This window comes from Bos indicus, chromosome X, assembly GCF_029378745.1.
Source record: "Bos indicus isolate NIAB-ARS_2022 breed Sahiwal x Tharparkar chromosome X, NIAB-ARS_B.indTharparkar_mat_pri_1.0, whole genome shotgun sequence".
Taxonomy (NCBI): domain Eukaryota; kingdom Metazoa; phylum Chordata; class Mammalia; order Artiodactyla; family Bovidae; genus Bos; species Bos indicus.
This window is the reverse complement of record NC_091789.1, coordinates 142,314,579-142,340,247: the sequence shown is the minus strand read 5'-3', so window position 1 is coordinate 142,340,247 and position 25,669 is coordinate 142,314,579. Positions and strand designations below refer to the sequence as shown.

General features: G+C 40.1%; 1 protein-coding gene across 4 annotated transcripts in view; it reads left to right on the top strand.

Moving 5' to 3' along the window:
- FRMPD4 (FERM and PDZ domain containing 4) overlaps positions 1-25,669 on the top strand; it is a 554,242-nt gene that overhangs the window by 166,579 nt on the left and 361,994 nt on the right. For 2 of the 4 annotated variants that reach the window (XM_070784967.1, XM_070784970.1), the window contains exon 2: positions 25,046-25,084. The exons of the other annotated variants lie outside the window; for them this stretch is intronic. In XM_070784967.1, coding sequence (XP_070641068.1) covers positions 25,046-25,084 — 39 coding nt within the window. The remainder of the gene's footprint in view (positions 1-25,045; positions 25,085-25,669) is intronic. 4 annotated transcript variants of the gene reach the window in all.

Below are 25,669 nucleotides of genomic sequence, written 5' to 3'. Positions count from 1 at the left end.
TCCTAGAATCTGTTATTTTAAGATGTTACTAAACCCTTCTGTTGCAAATAGGTGTGGTAGAGTTGAAGAAAGCCATTGGTTTACCAGGTGGCCCTGAAAGGTCCCCACAATTCTGGTGTTCCTTAGAATAAGGTAATGAAATAAGATGCTGTTTTGAAAAGATAATAGCTTTTCATGGCAGCAAAAGTTTTGCACCAATGCATCACACGGATATGAAGCTCAACAGGAGTTAGACAATGAACCATGAGATCTAAGTAATTGAGTTTGTTCATTACAGAAAGTTTTTGAAACATTATATGAATATCAGTATCTAAGACACGGAAGCAATCTAAATGGCCATGGACAGATGAATGGATAAAGAAGATGTGGTACATATATGCAATGGCATATTACTCAGCCATAAAAAGAACAAAATATTGCCATTTACAGCAACATGGATGGACCTAGAGATTATCATACTAAGTGAAGTAATTCAGACAGAAAGACAAATATATGATATCACTTATATGTGGAATTTAAAATACCATACAAATGAATTTATTTATAAAACAGAAACAGTCTTACAGACTTTAAAAACAAACTTATGGTTACCAAAGAAAGGTGGAAAGAGAGATAAATTAGGAGATAGGGATGAAAATATTAACACTATGTATGTCTTTTCTTCTGCCTCAGTTATTCTGCTATTGATTCCTTCTAATGTATTGTACATCTCTCTTTGTTCTTTAGTTCTTTGGCAAACATTTCTTGCATCTTTTCCATTCTTTTTCTGAGATCCTGGATTATCTTCACTATCATTATTCTGAATTCTTTTTCTGGAAGGTTGCCGGTCTCCAACTCATTTAGTTGTTTTCCTGGGAATTTATCTTGTTCCTTCATCTGGGTCATAATCCTATTTCTTTTCATTTTGATTAGCTTTCTGTGATTGTAGTTCTGAATACTGCAGGATTGTAGTTCTTGTTTCTTCCATCTGCTCTCTGGTGGATGAGGATGAGAGGCTTCTGCAAGCTTCCTAACGGGAGGGACCAGCTGTGAGAAAAACTGGCCTTGCTCTGATGGGCAGAGCCATGCTCAGTAAAACTTTAATCCAATTGTCTGATGATGGAGTGGGGCTGCACTCTCTCCCTGTTACTTGTTTGGCCTGAAGCAACCCGGACCTGGATTCTACAGGGTAATGGTGACCTCTAAGAGAACTTAGGCCAAGCTGTATCTCCCAGGACTGCTGTTGCCAGTGCCCCTGCCCTGTGGCAGGCCACTGCCAATGCATGCCTCTGCAGGAAACTCTCAAACACAGTAAGTCTGGCTCAGTCTCCTGTGGGGTCACTGTTCCTTTGCCCTGGGTCCTGGTGCACACAAGGTTTGCTTGTGCCCTTCAAGAGTGGAGTCTCTGTTTCCCCAAGTCCTGTGGAAGTCCTGTAATCAAATCCTGCTGCTGCTGCTGCTGCTGCTGCTGCTAAGTTGCTTTAGTCGTGTCTGACTCTGTGCGAACCCATAGACGGCAGCCCACCAGGCTCCCCTGTCCCTGGGATTCTCCAGGCAAGAACACTGGAGTGGGTTGCCATTTCCTTCTCCAATGCATGAAAGTGAAAAGTGAAAGTGAAGTCACTCAGTCGTGTCCGACTCTTAGCAACCCCATGGACTGCAGCCTACCAGGCTCCTCCATCCATGGGATTTTCCAGACAAGAGTACTGGAGTGGGGTGCCATTGCCTTCTCCTAATCAAATCCTACTGGCCTTCAAAGTCAGATTACCAGAGGATTCTCAACCCCTTTGCCAGATCCCCAGTCTGAGGAGCCTGATGTGGGCTCTAGAACCTTCAACAGTGGGAGAACTTCTTTAGTGTTATTTTTCTTCAGTTTGTGGGTCGCCCACCTGGCAGGTATGGGATTTGATTTTATTGTGATAGCGCCTTTCCTACCATCTTGTTGCAACTTCTCCTTTGTACCTGAACCTGAGGTATCTTTTTTTGGTGGGTTCCAGTGTCCTCCTGTTGATGGTCATTCAACAGCTAGTTGCAATTTTGGTGGTTTCGCAGGAGAAGATGAGCACATGTCCTTCTACTCCACCATCTTGAACCAATCCCTACACATTATATATAAAATAGATAAACAAGGACCTACTGTATAGCACAGGGAACCACAATCAATATCCTGTGATAACCTATAAGTGAAAAGAATATGAAATAAAATATCTATATAGCTACCTATAACTGAATGTAACATATATGTATAACTGAATCACTTTGCTGTACACCTAAAATTAAGACAGCATTGTAAATCATCTATACTTCAATAAAAAAGTAATTTAACACTTTAGAAAAAACATGTCCAACGGCCCATGGCTGTAAACACACACACACACACACACTTCTTATGCTTGGTATGTAGCAGTTAAGTAAAATATATTTGACCAAGGTGTTACCCCACAAGTGATGTGCATATGTCACAAGGATTTTACTAGATGGTGTATGATATTTGTAGAATTGTCTGATTTTGCAAAAGGTCAATGGTAAGGTTGGTATCTCCTGAGCTGGAGAGGGTGCCTCTACTAGAGCAAGGACCCTGTCACCTTCGTTATCCCTGTATCCTCACTTCTCAGTACTGCTGCTGCTGCTGCTGCTGCTAAGTCGCTTCAGTCGTGTCCGACTCTGTGGGACCCCAGAGACGGCAGCCCACCAGGCTCCCCTGTCCCTGGGATTCTCCAGGCAACAACACCGGAGTGGGTTGCCATTTCCTTCTCCAATGCATGAAAGTGAAAAGTGAAAGTGAAGTCACCCAGTCGTGTCTGACTCCTAGTGACCCCATGGACTGCAGCCTACCAGGCTCCTCTGTCCATGGGATTTTCCAGGCAAGAGTACTGGAGTGGGGTGCCATTGCCTTCTCCACTTTTCAGTACAGTCACTGATAAATACCTATTTAATGAATAAGTGAATACAGATGGCCAGCTGATAGGCCTGGTCAAGGAACTGTTCTTTAAATACTTAGTCTGAGAATACAATCATGTTTTTCTACTAAGCATAAATTGGTCTCTCAAGGATGGAATCCTATTAAGAAAGTTCATAGAGTTGAACTGTCAATTTACATACTTTATTTATGTAAACACACAGAGATCATATATGTAAAATTTTTTGAAATGGCAATGTATAGACTCTACCTTGAGAAAGAAATACATTTCTCAACCAGACTGGAATACTCACTTTCACATCAGTATCTTCTTTTCTTGTAAGTGAGCTATGTGATAAGTTAATTTATCATTAGCTTCCAGTTTATAAAAGTATAATGAAAACTCTTGAATCAACTGAAGGTTTATGCCAGCTTGTCTTACTCTTCCCTTGCAGAGAAACTACAGAAGATCCAAATTTTCAAAAGGCTGCTTTGTTGAGACTGAAATCAGACTAGAGGTTGTGAGTGATGTCAGTTGAATGTGTAATTGACTCAGGTTTTTATAGTTCTGGAAATGCCCTGAGGAAAGGGGTATTTTGTTTGAAGGGACCCTGTCTCTTCTAGCCAGTGGATGCATGGACTCTACTTTGGTCTGTTTTCCAGAAAGAACTGTTTCTTAAAATAGTAACACAAAATTGTCATGAGAATCCCATGACATCACCTGTGTAAGGTACTTACTGGGTATATTGTAAATATGTATTACTTAAATAATGTGAATTTGTTATTTTTTCTCTGTACCTTCCTTGATTCAGTTTTTCCTTGTTCATCATCTTATTTTCATCTCTGATTTGGATTACTAACTTTTCTTCTGATAACCATTGTCTTTCTCTGTAAGTGGTGATCTTTCTCTCTTCAGTCTAGGAGTCTTTTTTTAAATTATTACTATAAGGAGTGTTTACATGTCTCTTGTCTAATTTTCTCATTTTCAAGTTTTTGAAGATTGTGGGGAACTTTGCTTTGGCATCTGCATCAACAGTAATTTTTGTCATTTGGGCTGGTTAGTAGATTGGGCTGGTTGTGTTCAATGCCTGATGTTGTACCTGGTGCATGGGAGACATTTATCATAGACATAGACTGAGTCAGTTGTAGCTTTTGAAAACACTTTCCTTTAGAGCAGGCCCTAATGAAATTTTAAATAGGATTAAGGGCTGAATAATTATTGTAGGGACTGCCCTGTGTATTGTGGGATGTTCAACAGTGTCCCTGACCTGTAACCCCTAGAAGCCAGTAATATGCCTCCTTACCAGTATCACCAATAAAAAGCATTTCCAGAGATTGCCACATGTCCTCTTGAGGTCATGATCATCCCTGATTAAAAACTATTGCTTTAGAGCAAAGACTGTGCATTAGTGGTGTTTATATCTTTATTACTTCCCTAAATTTGTCTCAATAAAACTACATGGGAGGGAAGAGTACTTACCTGAATATTAAAAGGTTGCCACTAACCTAAGGGCAGTGAAAGGAAAATAACACATTATTCTTTTATCAAGAAATTTTTGCTGTGAAAAAATGTCATCTCTATTAAACACTGTATTTAATCCTATACTAGTTTCTCATTCTAGTACAAGTGTATTTCAGGTTGGGTGGGTGGCACTAAAGTGGCACTGGCCTCTATCAGTTATTTCCCAGTGCATAAATGGACAGTCCCTGACATAGTCAGTAAGTGGACATTCAAGACATAAGAGAGTCAATGAATTGTCCAGTAGTAAGCAGTGAGGGTTGCACTCTGGAAAAATGCTCAGATAGTGAAGAAGGCTGAGTGCTGAAGAATTGATGCTTTTGAACTGTAGTGTTGGAGAAGACTCGTGAGAGTCCCTTGGACTGCAAGGAGATCCAACCAGTCCATTCTGAAGGAGATCAGCCCTGGGATTTCTTTGGAAGGAATGATGCTGAAGCTGAAACTCCAGTACTTTGGACACCTCATGTGAAGAGCTGACTCACTGGAAAAGACTCTGATGCTGGGAGGGATTGGGAGCAGGAGGAGAAGGGGACGACAGAGGATGAGATGGTTGGATGGCATCACTGACTTGATGGACGTGAGTCTGGGTGAACTCCGGGAGTTGGTGATGGACAGGGAGGCCTGGCATGCTGTGATTCATGGGGTCACAAAGAGTCGGACAAGACTGAGCGACTGATCTGATCTGAAGTGCAACCCCCAGCTGGACCATGGTATGTGAATTGGCCACTGCTGATGGTATGCATTTTGATTAACACTGAGAATTGTGGATGAAAGAGAATTGTGGGAAAACAAGCAATTGTGGGAGAGTAGAGGATTGAGAGAGAGACTAGGAATTGTGGGAGAGAATTGTGGGAAAGAATGGAATGGTGGGAAATGCAAGGAATTGTGGGAGAGTAGAGGATTGTGAGAGTGACTAGGAATTGCAGCAGAGACTGGGGGATTGTGAGAAATAATGAAATTGTGGAAGAGAGGGGTGATTGTGGGAGAGTAGGATTGGATGAGAAAAGGGGGGCTGTGGGAAAAAGAATTGTGGAGTGGGAGAGAATAGAATGAAATTATGGGAGAAAAGGACAGATTGTAGGAAAAAGGAGTAGTCGTGAGAGAATAGAGGCTTGTGGGAAAGAATGGAATTGTGGGAGAGAAGGGTGACTGTGAGAAAGAATGGAATTGTGGGAGAGAATGAAGATTGTGGGAAAGAGAAGGAATTGTGGAAGAGAAGTGGGGTTAGAATGGAATTGTGGGAGAGAAGAGGGATTGGGGGAAAAAGGAGGAATTGTGGGAGAATAGAGGCTTGTGTGAAAGAATGGAATTGTGGGAGCATAGAGGATTGTGGGAGAAACTAAGAATTGTGGAAGAGAATGGAAGATTGAGGGAAAGATGATGGAAAAGAATGGAGGATTGTGAGAAAATATGGAATGTGGGAAATAATGGAGGATTGTGGGAAAGCAAGGAATTGTGGAAGAAAATGGGGGATTGTGAAAAACAGGAAATTGTGGGAGAGTAGAGGATTGTGGCAGACACAAGGACTTGTGGGACAGTGCAGGGAATTGTGCAAAACAAACAGATTGTTGGACAATATAGGAAATTATAGGAGATGGGATTATGGGAAAACATGGAGGATCGTGGGGGAGAATGGAGGATTTTAGGAGGATGGAGAGATGTGGGAGAGAGAATTGTAGGATAAAATAGGAAATCTGCAGAGAGAATGAGTAATTTTGTGAAAGGAGTAATTGCAGGAGTGGAAGGAGAGTGGTGGGTTAGGTAGTAATTAGGAAGATGAGTAATTCTGAGAGAGAAGAGAGAATTGGAAACAACAGGAAAGTAGGAGAAATGGTAAATTACGGGAGAGAAGGGCAATTTGTGGGAGATATGGGAAATTGTGAGAGAGATGGAGAATTGTAAGAAATAACTGAGGATTGTAGTAGAGAAGGAATAAATAGTGGGAGATAATGGAGGGTTATGGGATAGAATGGAAAATCTTGGGATGCAGCAGGGAATTGTGGGAAAGAGATGAGGATTGTGGGAGAAAATGGAGCATTAGAGGAAAAGAAAGCATGGTGGGAGAGATAAGATACTGTGGAAGAGAAAAGAAATTGGCTCTTTGGGCTCCATTCCTCTTGTAGGGCCATGTCCTTCTGTTCTTGCCTTGTCACTGGTCCTGTGTCCTAACCAATACCTTCCTATGCTTTCCCACTAGAGCTACTCCCCTGCCACTCCCAGTGGGCCTACTGGCCACACCCGTTTCCCCTGACACATCAGGCCTTCCTCTTGATGGTAGATCTGGAGAGTTGCTTTTCTCTGACTTGAAATGATAAGGTAATTAATGTACCTCAAGACACTTCCCTACCCCAATACTCTAAAATTTAGTACTCTAGGTTATGATTAAAATTAATCATTTGAGGGTTTTTTCTTTTCTTTTTTTTTTTTTTTTTTGGTGCCACACAGCTTGCCTGATCTCAGTTTTCCCACCAAGGATCGAACCCATGCCTCCTGCAGGGGAAGCATGACATGAGGTGCATCTGACTAACCACTGGACTGCTAGGAAACTCCCAGGATTAGTCATTTCAGTTTTATTCAAAAATCAAATATTCATGGGTGATGAGAAATGCAAAACGAATAAAATATTGTCTGTGCCCTCCGGGAAGTTTCAATTGTGTGAGACACAAAAGTAAATCATGTTGGCAATAGATGCATGCAGGAATACGAATAGTATACTGTGGGAACACAGACTAAGGCAAGAATCACAAATAAATGGATTTGACAAGTCACTTATAAAACTCTACAACAAAAGCAAAAGAAAGGAAAGGTTTCAATTGAGGTAGACCTGGAACAATAGCAAAGATATCTAAACATTAAAAAATGAAAGCTCACAGTATTTAAGTTAAGGAAATAGTGTAAGCATATACACAAAGAACAGAGGTAGGACATGGCCCCCTTGCCAGGACTAGCTGGTAGAATGGCTCAGAGCAGGATGGGGAGGGGGCAAGAGTATAGGTGCATCTGACTATCCTGTGCAGATATTAGAGGCCAAAGAGATAGGCATTCTCTGTCATAGGCCCTGGGGTGCTAATGAATATTACCATGTGCAAACTTTGTTGTTGGTAAGTCACTCAGTCATGTCTGACTCTTTGCAACCCCACGGACTGCAGCACACTAGGCTTCCCTGTTCTTCAGCATCTCCTGGAGTTTGCGCCAACTCATGTCCATTGAGTCGCTGATGACTTCCAACCATCTCATCCTCTGTCGCCCTCTTCTCCTCCTCGCCTGAATCTTTTCCAGCATCAGGGTCTTTTTCAATGAGTTGGCTCTTCACATCAGGTGGCAAAAGTATTGGAGTTTCATCATCAGTCCTCTGAATTCTTCTAAGTTCTGTGAGCAGAGTAGCAGCTTTATCTTTCACTCAGTTTTCCCAGGCTAGTCATCAGTGACCAGGAGCCCCTGTAGATTCTGCCTCCTAAAAGGTCTCTTGCATCCGTCCCCACTTCTCCACGCTGGCTTCCACTGTCTTCACTGATGCACCACTGCTTCCTCCGTGACTTGTTACAGCTGGCTTATGGCTGGCATCTTGGCACTGGTCTCTCCCACACTATGCACTATGCTAGTCCTAAAAGAACATCTGAGTGTTTCTCTCATTCCTTGTAAACTTTGACTACACTGTCATTGGCCATCAAATGAAGGACAAACTCCTTAGCAGAGTCTGTAAAAGCCCTTAGCGTCTGACCCAAACCTTCCCTCCAGCTCTCTGCAAGTCTTCCATACCATCTGGGCTATAGCCATCACCAAACCACATACACACGTTCTGTTCTCTGTGTCCACACAGGCTCTTCTTTGATTTCTTTGGTTTATTCTCCTTCTCCCCTGGTGGCCTCTCATGCCAGACTCAACTTGCACGTCAGCTTCTCCAGAGACTCACCAATGGACTCCAAATGCAATATGGTACATGCAATGACTTTCTTCCAAATAAAACAATAGTCTTGTATGTAGCTGTTTGCTAGTTTCATACATTATCCTGGTCAAGGATATTTGTCCCTCTGGATAAGATGCTGCTGACTATTCAATAGATGCTCAATGAATATATACTTAAGATCAAATTCACCTAACTTGTGAAAGATCCCTAGTAAGTACGGGATATCACATCAGATACTTAATAATAGAAGCTCAGTGTGAACCTTTTGGCCTTGGAGTAAAATAGTAAATACTTAAGGATATGATAAATAAGTCAGATTTTGTCATGACTATTTAAACAAAGAGAAGCCTATCTACATTTATCATCTGCAGTTGGGTCTCTGGACTCTCCCTGCCCTGCTACACATGTTGCAAGGTACTTCCTGTATTATGGAGAAGCTCCCTGCCTTTACACAAGAGACCTACATTGAAGCAGCTGGAAAGAAGGAAAAAGGAAACAGTCCATGACTAACCATATCTCAGTCCCAAGATCACTACTTTAGAAGAGAAGGTTGCCCGTTCGTTCGGGTTCTGGCACATAGCCTGTGGTTAAGTAACAGGAGGCTGCTGTGTAGAAGTTCTTCTGCCCTGGGCTGGTTTGGTTACATATATCCACATCTTTAGCTTTGATTTTAGGTGTAGATTGGAAATTTTTACTCTGCTCTTTTGCTTATGAATTCTACTCCTCACCAGTATTTGTTTCATTTTTTTCTCAAACTAGATGATTTACGAGGTAGTTTTTAGACATTAGGTAATTTGTTATTATTGACATTTATTGACTGGCCACTATTCGTCAGGCAATATGTAAGCACATAGCATCCAATATCTCATTTGATAATCACAAAATCTTAAGAGGAATCCCTTTTGCTAGTACCCTATTAGAGGTCCATAAATGCTAAGTCAAGTTGGCAAGTCCTTAGCTCACTCAGAGGAAGCTGAGATAGAGTCCTGTATCCAGATGTCACTAACCTTATTTTGAGCTTATCACGATGACTCTTGCTTAGTGAATGTTGCTGTTATTTGGAAGAGCTTAGTCAGTATAAAATCTTAGTTAAAAAACAGGAAAGTGAAAGTCGCTCAGTCATGTCTGACCCTTTGTGACCCCATGGGCTATACAGTCCATGGAATTCTCCAGGCCAGAATACTGGAGTGGGTAGCCATTCCCTTGTCCAAGGCATCTTTCCAACCCAGAGATTGAACCCAGGTCTCTTGCGTTGAATGAGAGTTATTTCAAAAGCTTAGTCAGTATAAAATCTTGGTTAAAAAACAGCGTTCAGGAACGTCCCAATTCTCAAGAAATCTTGTAAAATTTGCAATCAGTTTTCAGTAGGGCCTTTGGAACCATGCAATACATCCAAAGCTATAAAAACTCAAATTTTCCATCAAAAAGTATAACTTCATATTGTTACATACAGCCATTAGACACTTATCAAGTGCAAGGTTCAAGCAAGTACAGTATGGTCCATGGAACACACCACAATGTAGGCAGTGTATATGCATTCTGGTGATGGTTGTAAACAGTAATGTAATAAATGGGGGCATGTTAGGGAAGGGGAGGGGCTCTACAGCCCCAGTGGGGACAGAGGAGGGGAGAGTACCTTTCCCCTTCAATGGCACATATTAAATCAACTAATTGGTCCCAAGAGGAAGGAAGGTACTGCCAACATACAGATTCTTTTTCTAAAGATACTCAATGTTAAAAGGAAAATGTTCATTCAAGAAGAATCTTTAAAGAGGATAAAATCTTGAGTATACAATTGTTTTAAAAATTCAAGAAAATCTCTTCCCACGAGCAATAAATAAAAAAGTAAAATGAAAGTTTGATTTTTGGCTGGACAGATAAAGTAGTTGAAGGAAGCCAAAATTAATGTTATAGTAATATTGACTCATTGGAAAAGACCCTGATGCTGGGAGGGATTGGGGACAGGAGGAGAAGGGGACGACAGAGGATGAGATGGCTGGATGGCATCACTGACTCGATGGACGTGAGTCTGGGTGAACTCCGGGAGTTGGTGATGGACAGGGAGGCCTGGCATGCTGTGATTCTTGGGGTCACAAAGAGTCAGACACGACTGAGTGACTGAACTGAACTGAACTGAATGATGACATTGAGATTTAAATGGAAATGGAAAGCATATGTTGGCTTTATTCTGTCTAATTAGCCATCTTAATTAGAAGACAATATGAGTAAATAGTAAAATGATAGGTTTTAAGTTGAGAGTATATTTGATAACTGTGAATATATATATAAACATGATTGAACTCTCATTTTAACCATTATCTTTAGGTGTATTAAATTACAGTTTTTAGAGAAACCTTATGTAGGTCTTTAACTGATACCTTCTCCCTCTTTATTAGTTGGATTATTGGAAATAACCCAAATAAGAACAGGAATTTAAAAACAGAAGCAGAGAGGAATTTGTAAATTGTGAAGATAGGCTGAAGGTTGCACTCTGGGGGGAACCTTCATAAAATTAGAGCTTTCAACAGCCAAAATGCTGTGTTCACCAGGAAGGAAAACAGAGTTTAGAAGAGGAAAGACTCAAGTCTATGTAAAACCTCACTTGCACAAGCAGTGTAAAAGGCTGAAGGCAAACTCTGCATTCTTCTCAACCATTAGGCCGACGTGTCCAACTTGAGAACTGTCAAAGTACCAAAGATCAGGTTTAGCCTTGGTGGCTGCTTAGAAGCTACTGCTTGGGGCGTGCGGTCTACCTTGATAGCTAGGTTTTCGCAGAAAATTACATGTGATTTCATTGCTGTGTGAACAATAAAATTAAAGATGCAATTTACCTAGGTGTCAGTGCCAATATCATCTATTATGGCTTAGGTCTTAAGTTGCTGATTCTAACCATGGAAAATGAAGAAGGAATTTGGGGCCCATTACCTTTTAAAAGCCGTGCTTCCCAGGTGGCACTAGTGGTAAAGAACCCGCCTGCCTAAGAGACACGTCTTCAATCCCTGGATTGGGAAGATCCCCTGGAGGAGGGCACTAGGGAACCCGCTCTAGTATTCTTACCTGGAGAATCCCATGGACAGAGGAACCTGGTAGACTGCAGTCCATAACGTCACAAAGAGTGTGACATGACTGAAGCGATTTAGCACACACCTAAAAGCCTTGCACAGTTAAAATGATAACATTAGGTTAAAATAGGGTCTCTCTACCTTTGCACTATTGACATATGAGGCCTGATGACTATTTTTTTGTTGTTTGTTTTTTTAACTCGTGGATTTTTTTGATGTCAGAATTTATTTTTCACTTCATACATTTTGAGTTTTTTCCTGCATTTTAGGTCGAATAAACTTGCCTGATTTGGAGAATTGTATATTTATAATATAATATATTTATATATATTTCTTTAATAATGTGAAATGTTCTGGACAGAAATAATTGCTTTGGTAACTTTCCATGTAATGACTTTCACATATGTTGATGGAAGTTTCATTTGTGCCTGATTCTTCCCCTGCTTTTTTTTTTCTGATAACTTTATTGTGGGGCCTTTGTTATCTCACCAGTACATTGTAGGATGTTTAACAGCATCCCTGATTTCTGCCCACTAGATTTCCAGTACCCACCCCCCCCACCCCAAGTTGTGACAAGGAAAAATACCTCTAGACATTGTTTTGTGTCTCTTGGGGAGCAAAACCCTCTAGTGGATAAGAACCATTGTTTTATAGTAAGCCTGCAATAATATAGCCTATAGTTTCCTTTTGCTCCCAAGAACTCTGTATAAGTCAGTGATGGAGCCATGGAGGTGTGAATTTCCTGTCACTGTTCATTATTGTGGAGACAGAGCATCCCTATTTTCTGCCTCCGCCCAGTGGAGCTGTTTTAAGGCACCCTGCTCATCACTCATTCACTCGTTTGAGGCAGAAGCTACCCTGGGAAAAATTGTATTTTACAACCACATATAAAATATAGATGCCTGTTGCATGAGCTTGAATTTTGACTTGATGCGTGTCACATGAAATGAATTATGCATGATGAAGACCTGGTACCATCCACTGTAGAACAGTATGCCATAGAGAGAACCTTATTAATTGGGTGACTATCAGCAAGATATGAACAGTGTAATTCAGCTCTTACTCTGCCATTTTACCAATTAGTTACAGACCACTGCATAATTGTGGGTAAAGATGATTAGAAACTAGAAATGAGGAATCATGACTGATGGGAAAAATTCTTTGCACACCCTGACTTGAGTACAACTCCTCATAGGAAAAGAGATTTTATAAAGATTTTCCTCTGATTTTTCGCACAAAAGTAGCATCATATGCACAGTTAACTTACTCAGATGCAGCTCTATTTATTGAGAGGTCAGGCAGGTAGAGGAGGGCAGAATAGGTGAGGATTCACTCTGTCCCCGGGATCCTGCCACCCAGTTTTCTACCAATTAGCCTGTGCCCACAGGCAGTGGGGGAGGATGCACGTTAGCAAAGCCTCTGGAAAGAATATTTGAATGACACTCCAGTTTCCTCCATCATTGACAGAAAAGTGAAGTACCTTCTCAGGTTACAGGGAAGTAACCCCAGAGACACACTGACCGAGGAAGAATTAGAGGGAATCTGAAGATTATCCCCAGAAGGCAGTGGTGATGACAGCCTAAAGTCCCCTCTGGGATCTTCATAAATGTGCTGAGTGGCCAAAGCAGCAAAGTACTTAAGTGGTTTTATGGTTGAAATCTCTCCATAGTTCTTTTTAGATTAAGATATGCACATTTCTGCACAGAGTTACTATGCAAAGCAGGAAGACTGTATCTTGGTGGTGGTTTAGTCGCTAAGTCTTGTCCAACTCTTGCGACCCCATTAACTGTAGCCTACCAGGCTCCTCTGTCTGTGGGGTTTTTCAGGCAAGTGGGTTGCCATTTCCTTCTCCAGAAGACTCTATCTTAGGGGCAATTGTAAAGATAGACTCCAAGGGTGACAAGATGCAAGCTTAAGACCCTGATGGCTGTCTCTGCTGAATCTCCACTTTATAGTTGGGCAAGTGATTTCAGTCACAAGTTTTAAAAACTTAATGTGTGCTTTAAAAAATCCCCCAAAGCCTGACCCAATATAAGTGAACTATTACATGTGGGTTCTAAATGGAAAACATCTCTTTTTACAGAAATATTCTGCACAACCGGAAATACTGATCTCATTTCTTGTTTGTCTCAAAAAGCTTTGCTCATGTGCTTTCTTTTTACTCCAAGATTTTCTCAAATCAGTTTTCCGTGGATTATTTTATTCTCATCTAATTTTTCCAATGGACTGTGAGGTCCTTGAGAGTAAAGTTTATAGTCTCTGGTCCCTACACTCCACACAGCTCCCAGCACAGGGCCTCACAGTGATCAGTATTTAGGCAGGCAGCAAGGAATGAATATTTGTTGTGACAACACAGGCTGGCTATAACTAGCCACCTTTCCTGTTAATTCTCTTCTTTCTCTTATTGTGTCCACAAAAAATTAATATATTTTAAAGCCCTGTTTTATTAAAATTAACCCCAAACTGAACATCATCTAACTGATTTATTTCTTATTTTGCCTAACTCTCCCACTTCTTAAGTGATTAAAAAGATTAATTTAGGTGAGTATTTACTTGCTGAACCAAATTCCAGAAACCCAAAAAGGGATTTCCTTAGGACCATGGCACAGGTAGCATCAGCAGTCTGATTGAGGAAAGTAACCGGCCCTGCATTCCATCGAGTTCTCCTGGAAATTCTTTTGAGGAGGTCACTGTAATCAGCATGACTGTGCTACTGGGAATAGTTGAAGAATCTTCAAATGTCATGGACTTCCACAATGGGAAACAGGATGTTTTCAAGACTTAGTGGGGGAGCTGGAGTTTTTATATGAGCCTAAAAGGTTGTGGGTGTTTTCCACAGGCATAAATGAATGTTGTAGAGACTGGGTACCCAGCGCCCAAGCCATTGCAGAAACAAAGGCCCTCGAGAGGGAAGGTGTGTACGGGCATGCTTGAGCTGTGGGGACAGAAGGGATTTGACTGAATGAACATAAACATAGGGGAGAAAGGTGGATGAAATATCCTAGATGATGCGTCAAATGCAGTAGCAGAGACCCGTGAATGGTAGAACAAGGAGTCTAATTTTGTCTAGAAAGCCAGGGAGACGCCATTGGCACCCATACATGTGCTGTGGAATCATAGAAGGGGCACGTTGATGTCTCAGTGTTCATTTGTGGGCTTGTGCAAGAAGCTGTGATGGGGCAGAGATTGGACATCAATGACCAAGAATAGGTCACTGTAGGCGTTATCCATCATAGTCTCAAATTGTGAGCAACTTAAATGTCCATTACTGTAAAGTAGGTAAATACATTGTCATATAGTAGTCCATGGTGTGAATGTATGTACCGCAATGAAAAAGAATGCATCATCACTGCGCAACAATGGTGCGTGCAACAGTCGGGTCAATCTCACAGGCCAGTGCTGAGCAGAAGTCCAGCAGGAGTCATTCCATTCATGTGAAATTCAAAAAAACAGGTAAAACTAGCCTTCAGTGTTACTCATCAGAATGGTGTCTGTGTTTGTGAGGAGCATGGATGAGAAACGGACAAGGTGGGGGGGGGCGGTCCTCTAAGGTAGCAGAAGTAATCAGCATACATGAGTGTAACCATATGTGAAAATTCATCGAACTTCAGACTTGGATCTGTGCACTTTGCTGCATGTATGTTGTACCAAAATGAAACACAAAGAAACTAAACCCAATAAACTAGGAGTTAAAAAAAAGAAAAGAAACAAACAAACAAAAAAAGCCACTGTAATAGTTTCCTGGGAGGGAAGAGGGCTGAACTAGAGGCCTGAATTAGAGAGAGCTAAACATGACAGCACTTAGGAGGTTGATGGAGCCCAGGGCTTGGAAAATGATTGGATGAGGACTCAGAGAAAGGAGAGGAGTTAGAGAGGTCTCTGAAGTTTTCCAGAGCAGGTAAATGTAAGGTTCTGTGCATGTTGCTGTAGTAACTAAAGTGGGGATTGGTCACAGTGTGTTGGGTCATATGTAAATAGTTAGGATGACCATTTGATTTTCAGTGGCATAAGGGGCCTTGGCAGAATGTACCTGGGCACTGAGGTCCTAGCTTATTCTGGCATGCCTCTGCTTCCTTTGCTCACATTTATAGAAATACAGGGACTCCCTAGTGGTATTTTGCATTCCAAGATCCTCTGTATCTCATTAACATCCACCTTGGATTCCATCCAACAGATCCACTCTTCACTCTGAGAAAGTTAAATAAATACTGTCTCACCAAGATCAATGCACAGCTTAACTCTGTATCCAGAAGATTCTGCAGCATGCAGTTGTAGGAAGCTTTGTCTTTTTGGGGTCATTATGACCTACAAATGTTGATGCTTGGTAGCTAATGTTCATAGGATATTTGGATCTTATTACTATGACCACAGAAAGAGGTCATGAATATGTGCTCTCTGTTTCTGTTTTTTCATTTCTCTGTGTCCAGCTGGGTCTTGGAGAAATAGATTTGGGCTCCACACATGGCCCATTAGCTGTGTTTGGGGTGTGTGCATTTGAATTGCACAGTGAATTCTTGACAGAGTGACTGTCCTGGCAGTAGCTTCAGGCTTCCTGATGAACCAGCAGAGAGCACCATGACAGACACTGGAGGGGGTGGATGACCAAGCAGGCTTTCACAGGAAGGCAGCATGCTCTCTAGGACAGTTGGGAACAACGTGCACTTTTCTGAGCGGGACCCTGATCCTGGTTCACCAAAGCAGTGAAGGCGGCCCAGCAGCCATTTTGGCATTTGATAAGGGCAAGTGTTCAGATGGTTTAATTATATGATGATAAATGCTTTGTTTTAATAAAAGTCTTTATCAAAAAACGGTATAGCTAATTCCAGGGAGCCATCTTGGCATGCACCAGCTGCTGAAAGGGTCTTTCTCTCTGGCTCTTCAACAGTTGTCTGTGCATGGAGGCTGAAACCATTTTCTATATGGCTGAGAAAGTCCCTCTCTGGATTCCCTGTACAGCAAGCTTTGCTGTAAAGGATCACATAGTAAACATGTTTTCTTTTGCAGGAAATGGGATCACTGTTGCAACTGATCAACTCTGCCATCATAGCATGGCAGCTGCTATATACAATATACAAACCAATGAGCATGGCTGTGTTCAAATCAAACTTTTTTATTTACAAAATCCAGGTGGCTGTGAGAGTTCCCCTATGTGTCGTAGTTCACCAGCCTCTCCTCTAGGGGACCTTTCATGCTCAGAGCCAAGTTCTGTTAGAGCTTCTGTGTTGTTTTGCCTCTATGTGCTGCCAGTGAATTCTGGAAACTTCATTTATATGAAGTTATCTCTAAGAGACACCTAGAAAGTCACTCTCCCTGCTTAGCAATTAAAGTTTAAACCATTGATGGAAAATGATCAAGAAATAAGGCCTGGAAGTTCTTGAGGACTAATGTTTACTTAGAAGCGTGGCACCAAATTTACTTTAAAACTTTTGAAACTTTGTCACTACTTAGTAGTAATTAAATTAGGTTTGTTTTTTTTTTTTATTTTAAAGGCTTTCCTCATAGCTCAGTTGGTAAAGAATCTTCCTGCAATGCAGAAGACCTGGGTTCGATTCCTGGGTTGGGAAGATCTCCTGGAGAAGGAAATGGCAACCCACTCCAGTATTCTTGCCTGAGAAATCCCATGGACAGAAGAGCTTGGGGGGCTACAGTCCATGGGGTTGCAAAAGTTGGACACAACTTAGCTAAATCACCACCACCAAATTAGTTTTTGAGGTGAGAAATTCGTATATAAAATTAGGCTGATTTGATCACTTGGTAAGCTTGTGTACACTGTGATGGTAGAGACCACCTTCTAGCTAACCATTGTATACCTAGCTCCTAGTCATAGGTGGACAATCAATATTTATTGAATGAATTAAGGCATGGGGCATGCAGATACAAAAGTCTGATATCTGAGCATATTTATTTTAGAAGCAAATCACTTATAGTTCCAATCCAGTGCACAAAACATGCTGTCCTTATATGAAGCCTTGGAGCAGCCTTCAGGCAGGACATCCTTGTATTGTGTCTGGTGTTCCAGATTTTCTCTGTTCTGTTGACAGTCTTGCTGATCCCCTTGGTATAAGAGTTGCTGATTGGATCAGAAAGGACATCTGTGCTTGTATAGAAGCAAACCTAACTGGTCTCCACAGATTGGATTCTGCTCATTTGTGTTCAGAGCAATGCCTTCTCAGCCTGATGAGCTAAACAATGTCAGCACAGTCTTACTGGTCTTAGTCCTAGGTAATCCCCTCAGTAAAAATGAAAGAAGAATGTTAAAATTCAGAAACCATCACCAGCCCAGTTTCCTCCTTTGCCTTCATTGAATAAATATCATTGTCGTTAAATGAAATCAAGTTTTTCTTGAAGTATATTCAGCATAAAATAGCATTCATGTGGAGCAAAGGAGGGACTCCTTATAGAAGCAATATTGTCTCCAAGCTAATGCAGCTAGGTTGACGTAATTTAAGAAGTTGGTGGTAGTAGATAACTATTTTCAACTTCACTAGTAGCATACAATAATATTACCAGAAATCTTTATCTGCCCAGCAGGAAAGGAGATCAATAGTTGAGATTTTCCACTCTATTTCTGCTGATGGGTAGATGTTCCTCTGTTGATTTCCCTATGCTTTATTTATCCTTTAACTTTTTTCTATCATGTTAAATTTTATAACTTTTTTCTATTATCTTAAATTTTATGTTTCTTACAAGCAGCATAAGATTGAAATTTAAAAATATTTAATCTTATTTTAATGAGAGTATTGCTTTCATTTATATTTAATGTAAGTATTTATATTAAAATATTTACATAGAGAAGATATTTATATGCATAGATTTAAATCTACCATCTTATTCTATGCTTTGTATTTGTCTCAATGATTCCATGCTCCTTGTCCATTTTTTCTTGCCTTACATATATATATATTTTTTTTGGATGGGGAAGGATCTGAGCCTACCAAGGAAGGGCCCATAATGATTTTTTTTTCCTTCCTATCTTTCTGTATATCCACTGTCATGATGGCTGGGCATGGATGTGACACTCCGGTGGCATTCATTTTCAGGACCAGTTGGTTTGGCAGGTTTCTATCCTTTTAGTGATTACTATAGAAAATAAAACATGACTTGTTAGCTATCAAAGTCTAAAGTTAACTAATTCTTTAATTATCTTCCCACAAAACAAAAAAATATTGAAACTCCATTTGCTTGCTCCCTCAGTTATAAACGTATACATGGTTGTTGTTGTTCTGCATTTTGATTTATCCCACAAGATGAATTTTACTCGATGCAGTTAGTTTGTTTACTTAAACCCAGATATTTGCTACTTTATCTGCTTTTCTTTCTTCCCTGTATCTTAGAAATTTCCTCTGGCATATTTTTCTCTGTTTTTACCTGATTGAAGTACATACTATAGAGTTTCATTTAGTGTGGTTCTGTTGGTGCTAATCTATTTTAATTTTCTGAAAGTGTATTTATATTGTTTTTATGCTTAAAAAATATTTTTGTTGGTTTTATTATTCCAAGTTGGCATTATTTTCCTCAATTCACTAGAGGTATTATTCTACTGTCTTGGAACTTCCATTGTTGTTGACAAGTCAACTCTAAGTCTAAATATGATTCTTTTGAAGACAGTCTCTTTTGTTGTTTCCTTTTTAGAATATATCCATTTGTAGATGTGCATTTGATTTATTTTATACTCTGTTAATTTTGGGGGATGTCTTAAAACAGTGGACTATTATGTTTTATCAGACTAACATATTCTCTGATAATTCTTTGTGTATTGTTTCAGCTCAGTACTCTGTAGCAAATGAAGGTTAGGTCCTCTGTATTTTACCCTTTTTCTTTTTTTTCTCCTCTTTCTATTGTGTTTGCCAGCATGTTGTTTCTCTGTGCTACATTCTGGATAATTTCTTCAAATCTATCTTCCAGTTCACTAATTCTTTTGTCAACTCTGTCTGGTCTTCTTTTATACCTGTTCATTGAGTTTTTCTATTACTATTTATAAAATTTCTATTTGTTTCTTTTCCAAATTTGCTCCATTGCTTTTTACAGTTTCTGGTTCTTGTAGATTTAAGATGATGCTTTTGTTTGCACTTTTTTCAGTTTTTTTAATACAAAGAACTTATATAATTAAACTTTTTATTACTAGAAACTAGATGGCCTTCCTTTCCCCTTTTTGGAAAACAGCATCATGAAATTCTTGATTTTTATCATCCTAATCACCGATACCCTGCAATTATACATTACCTCTTTTAAGAGACTGAATATTTTCTTATGGTGGTCTTTCTCTGCAAACTGATACCATCTCTGCTTTTATTACACAATGGAATAGCAGATCAAGAAACCAACAGTAATAATTTAATATGCATCCATGGTGCAATAGGAAGACAAAAAGAGGACACCCAGAGCCTTGGCAGGGGATTTCAGAGAAGACTCTCCAGGGGAATGATGGGTGAATGATGGATGAGGTCATCCAGGCTTAGTCTTTCCCTTTTCCCTAAAGAAGAGGGAATGACTAAGTCTAGAAAATCCTTACATTTTGAGGTGAGATAGAGAAAGAGGAGCCAAGAGGAGACTGAAAATTAATATTTAAAAATCAGAAGGACAGTAGAGCTGGACATCAAGGGAAGGAGATGCAAATTTCAAATTTGAGAAAATGAAGACTGGAGTGGGTGATACAATCAGGCAGTTTGGTGGTCATTGATGACCTTTGAAAGAACAATTTCAGAAATAGTAAATAGAAGTCTGAGGTTGGGTAGTTAGATAACAGGATTTATAATTTAGGAAATGGAGCCATGAGATAGGCTAGAATAGGAGATAGGTAGCTCCCACTGAGAAGGTTACAGCAAGGGTTGACAGTCTGGGGCTTGCGGGTCCAATCTAGTCCACTGCCGGTTGTAGAAATAGTTTTCTTGGAATGTAGCTATGCTTTTTTTTTTTTTTACCAGAGAAGTGGCCCCTTGCCAGTAAACGAATTGTCCGTAAATCTCAGATAATCTGTTTAAGAAGTTTAGAGTGAAGAGAGAGTAAATACCTGAATCAGTTCTACCAGAGGTAATAAGGCAGTGATAAAAGAACTCTGGGGGGCTTGGACATACAAAAGATAGGCATTAAAACCAACTTACTGGAGTTATCAAGCCCACTTCCTGGAGAAGGTGGGCCTAAATTATCTTAAGCTGTGGCTTGCAAACTTTAGGTCATCTAGAGATAGATCTTGCTAGAAACATGCACTTCCAGACTCTTCCTGCTAGAGCTTCCAAATCGGTTTTGGGAGTGAGACAGGATTCTGTGCAGTGGCCTTGTGGTCTGTGGACTGTATACTGAGCAAACAGGCCGTGAAGAATACGTAGAAATTACCCAGTGGTATTCGAGGTACTATCCCATTGGATGCTCATAACATAAAAATGTCAATTTTAAGTGAGCCTACAGTTGCTTTGGGAAGACCAGAGGTTGTTAGTCCTAAGTGCTTATGGTTTATGTATGTTTTGAGACTTTTGAAAAAACTTGGCCTGTGTGTCTGTATCCTGAATGTGGTGGTGGTCCAGTTAAGAGACAAGTGACTGGGACCAGGACAGCGTGATTAGAGAGGGACTCTAATTAGTGACACAGCTAACACTGAGAAAGCAGTGGCATCTGCTACTGTTGCTAAATATAATTGTTACAGAAGAGTTTATAAATACTCATTTAAATGTATTTCTCAAAGGCTCATGTTTGGAACCACAGCTGCTGGGTTGCGTAAAGAAACACAAATGCACCACAATTAGTGCATTCTTAAAAGAAGAAAAAAAGCTTAATCCTTAATATGCAGGCATTTGAGTAAATATCATGGATCAGCCATTTCTATAGCTAACATTTTGCCTGTCATATTTATTAGATGGTGTTACAACTTAAAATACTTTAGATATTCAGTAGTTTTTCTGTTTACGGCTTTCTCAATTTAACAGTATAAATTTATCTTATGTCGAGTGACTAATACACTAGTTAATGTTTTTGTGTTATTAAGTTTTGACTTTGCTTGCCAGGAAATTTGGCTAAAGACTGTTGAAAATGAATTTCACTTGCTTACAAAGAGAAACCTGGCGAAACCCATTTCATTTTAATATTGCAAGCAAATGGGGTCTTTTGGATTTTTTGGGTTAATCTTCCATTTTGTTGTTTTGAAAAGAATGTAGTAAGAATTATCCATTGACTTACTTGCACCAGCATGTCTGCAAATATGAATTAAATGATAGCATTCCAGTGACAGGCTCATACTGTAGGAGAGGAAAAATTCTTTCTCTTTCTTTGCTCCCAGGTTCTCTAAAAGGGACCCTGAAAATGGACCTGACAAAAGACAGATTAACAAGAGAAAAGCACACACATTTATTTAGTATATTTTACTTATGATGATTGCCTTCCTAAGGAAAAGAAGACTCAGTTAAACATACACATTTTTATAATTGTCCCTCGCTTATCAGTGGTTTTGCTTTCCATGGTTTCACCTATTTGTGGTCAGCTGAGGCCCGAAAATACTAAATGGAAAATTCCAGAAATAAACAATTGTTAAGTTTTAAAATATGCACCATTCTAAGGAGCGGAATGAATTCTCCTATAATGGAATCTCGCGACATCAGCTCTATTCCCTTGGGTGTGAATCGTCCATTTGTCCAGCGAGTCCCACCCTGTAGTCACTTAGGGGCTGAGGTTATCAGCTATCGCCCTGTTGCACTGCTGTGTTCAAGTGATCCTGATTTTACTTAACCCTGGCCCCAACGTGCCAGAGGAATGATACTGATGATTCTGAAATGCCAGGGAGAAGCCGTGAAGTGCTTTAAGTGAAAAGGTGAAAGAAAGTTCTCTACTCAATAAGAAAGCAAAAGAATTGGATACTCAGCTCAGACCTTTTGTAAGAACGCATCTTCTCACTGTTACATTATGAAGAAGGAAAAAGAAATCCATGTTAGTTTTCCTGTTGCACTTCAAATTGCAAAAGTTTTCTTGCAGTGTGTAAGTGCTTGGTTACTATGAATAAGGCATTCACTTTGTACAGTGAGATATATTGAGAGAAAGAGAAAGCATATTCAAGTTACTTTTATTACAGTATATATTTTTTCCATTTTATTTTAGTTATTGTTAGTTTAGCTTATTTAACTTCTATGCAGACTACATCATGAGAAATGCTGGGCTGGAAGAAGCACATGCTGGAATCAAGATTGCCAGGAGAAATACCAATAACCTCAGATACGCAGATGACACCACCCTTATGGCAGAAAGTGAAGAGGAACTAAAAAGCCTCTTGATGAAAGTGAAAGTGGAGAGTGGAAAGTTGGCTTAAAGCTCAACATTCAGAAAACAAAGATCATGGCATCTGGTCCCATCACTTCATGGGAAATAGATAGGGAAACAGTGGAAACAGTGTCAGACTTTATTTTTGGGGGCTCCAAAATCACTGCAGATGGTGACTGCAGCCATGAAAGTAAAAGACGCTTACTCCTTGGAAGGAAAGTTATGACCAACCTAGATAGCATATTCAAAAGCAGAGACATTAGTTTGCCAACAAAGGTCTGTCTAGTCAAGGCTATGGTTTTTCCTGTGGTCATGTATGGATATGAGTGGATGTGAGAGTTGGACTGTGAAGAAAGCTGAGCGCTGAAGAATGGATGCTTTTGAACTGTGGTGTTGGAGAAGACTCTTGAGAGTCCCTTGGACTGCAAGGAGATCAACCAGTCCATTCTGAAGGAGATCAGCCCTGGGATTTCTTTGGAAGGAATGATGCTAAAGCTGAAACTGCAGTACTTTGGCCACCTCATGCGAAGAGTTGACTCATTGGAAAAGACTCTGATGCTGGGAGGGATTGGGAGCAGGAGGAGAAGGGGACGACAGAGGATGACATGGCTGGATGGCATCATTGACTCGATGGACGTGAGTCTGAGTGAACTCCAGGAGTTGGTGATGGACAGGGAGCCCTGGCGTGCTGTGATTCATGGGGTCACAAAGAGTCGGACATGACTGAGCAACTGAACTGAACTGAGCTGAACTGATTGTTAGTTTCTTTCTGTGCCGAACTTAGAAATTAAACTTTATAATCAGTATACATGTCTAGGGAAAACCATAGTATATATAAGGATCTGTATTCCCTGAGGTTTCAGGCATCGACTATGGGTCTTGGATCATATCCCTAATGGTTAAGGGGGTCTACTTTGCTAGGTTTGCTGAGGAGTGGAAAGTTGTAAAGAAGTAGGATAGAACAAAAGAGTGGGAGCTGAGGGTAGTCAACTAGTGAAAACTTATCCACCCCTCTTCATTCAGATTCCTTTAGGCCACCCTTGGTCTTCGGACATAAGGGTGTTTCTTTCCTCTGATATGGAGAGGGCATGTCTCCCTTGAGGGTCTTATGAGGGAGGAGGAGGAGGAGCCAGAGGGTCCTTCTTGCACCTGCTGTTTCTCAAATTCTTTCATCTTAAAATATCCAGTATACCAAGATGCCGTATTTTGGGTAGTGCATTCTGAACCCCACCACTGTCATCTCATATTTTTGTGGATTTGTGGGAAGGACCGTAGGAAAGACCAAGAGGCAGTAAGCAGCCTGGGAAAACCAGTTCGTGATTATTAGAGGATTTGTAGGTGTCTGAGAATAAGATGGGCAAGGCCTGGATTAAAATTACACAGATTCTGAAGGGTAAAGTAAGGCAAGACACATTACAAGACTGAGTAAGGCCTAAGGTGAAATTTATGACGGACAGATGAGGACGAGAAATAGGCATCGATAAACAAAATGTTGTCATATGAGCTTGATACTTAGACAAGATTTGGCCAAAGGACGTTTCTACCTGTGGAGTGGTTCTCAGTGGGGTGGTGCTTTTGCCCCTTAGGGAATATTTGGCAGTGTCTGCATATAGATTTTGTTGTCACAAAATTGGAAAGGAGTGGCACGTAGTGAGTAGAGACCAAGGATGCTTCTAAATATCCTATATTGCACAGGACAGCTCCCACTACAATTATCTGGTTTAAATCATCAGTTTAAATTGAGGGTGAAATACTGTTCTCCTTAGCTAAAGGGGCTGACAGAGGACAAAGTGGTATTGAAGGAAAGCCCAGACCTTAAATGACAAGTCAGGTTTAGTAAACTGGGTGGCTTTTTAAAATTTAATTCTTTCAATGATTTCAAGAGATAGGCACCATTATCATTCCTATTTACAAAGGAGAAAACTTGGCAGAAAGAATTTAATTATCTCACCTGAGGTAACACAGTTAGTAGGCAGTGGTGCTTTTATATACATTCAAATATAGGAAATTTGACTCCTGTATAAACTTTCTTAACTGATACAGTAGTGAGAGAAAGTTTTCTAGGAAGGTATAGACTCTATCATGTCCACTCCCCCCAGTAGCCAAATATCAAGGCCAGGCTTGGTGAACCTGAGTGACCGCAATACATCCCAAATGTTACATGTCTGTAGCCCATCTACACTGAGTGAATTGCTATAATTTGTGTTCATCTTCACATTTCTTAAAGAGTAACATCTTAGGTGGTAATTGGATGATCTAAATTCTGGAGAGAAAGAAAAGTAAAAATATTCGCAATCATTGTGTGTTTCCAGTTGATATAAACATTATAGATTTTATTAAACTCAATTCAAAACTTGATTACAGTATTTGTTTTTTTATCAAGTGTAATGAGTTTTGTTGATTTTTTTCACATTTTCCTTTTCTTCTCATTATTTTAGATCCTCTTCTGAAATGCACCCCTTCACAAGGGTATCCAGGTAAATCCACTGTGTGGTATGCTTGCTTTCAGTGTTACAATGAGTACCATAAAAATCCTCAAGGGTTCTATGGCATTCTTTTTTACATTACAAAGGTCGGTTTAAAGTCAGGAATATATCTGCTAGAATGCAGTGATTGCACTCTGATTTGGAAGTAGAAATCATTTATAGTTACGGGGATCATCATTGTAAATGGCATGCATGGTTTAGCATTTTTTAATGTTACTAAAATCGTTAAAATTTATATTCAATGAAGAATTTTTAGTTCTGATTTAATGAACTTCCTATTGCCATTTTAAGATCTGAATATAGAACCCATTTGAATTTTAGGGCCCTTGATGACTGCATAAATTGGATTGAAAGTAAATGGCAAAGACTTATACATTGTCTTATCACTGTTATGAAACATATTTCCTTTATGCTATTTTGTTCTAATAAGAACCTAGGGGAAAGTGTCAAGAATGTTTAGGTGAAATCACAGATGACTTAAAAATTATGATTTTCTGGATCTCTTTGGCCCATCTTTTCTGGAAAAGTCTGAGTTATTTGGGATGAGGATGCGATGACTCTGGTTAGTTACCAGGT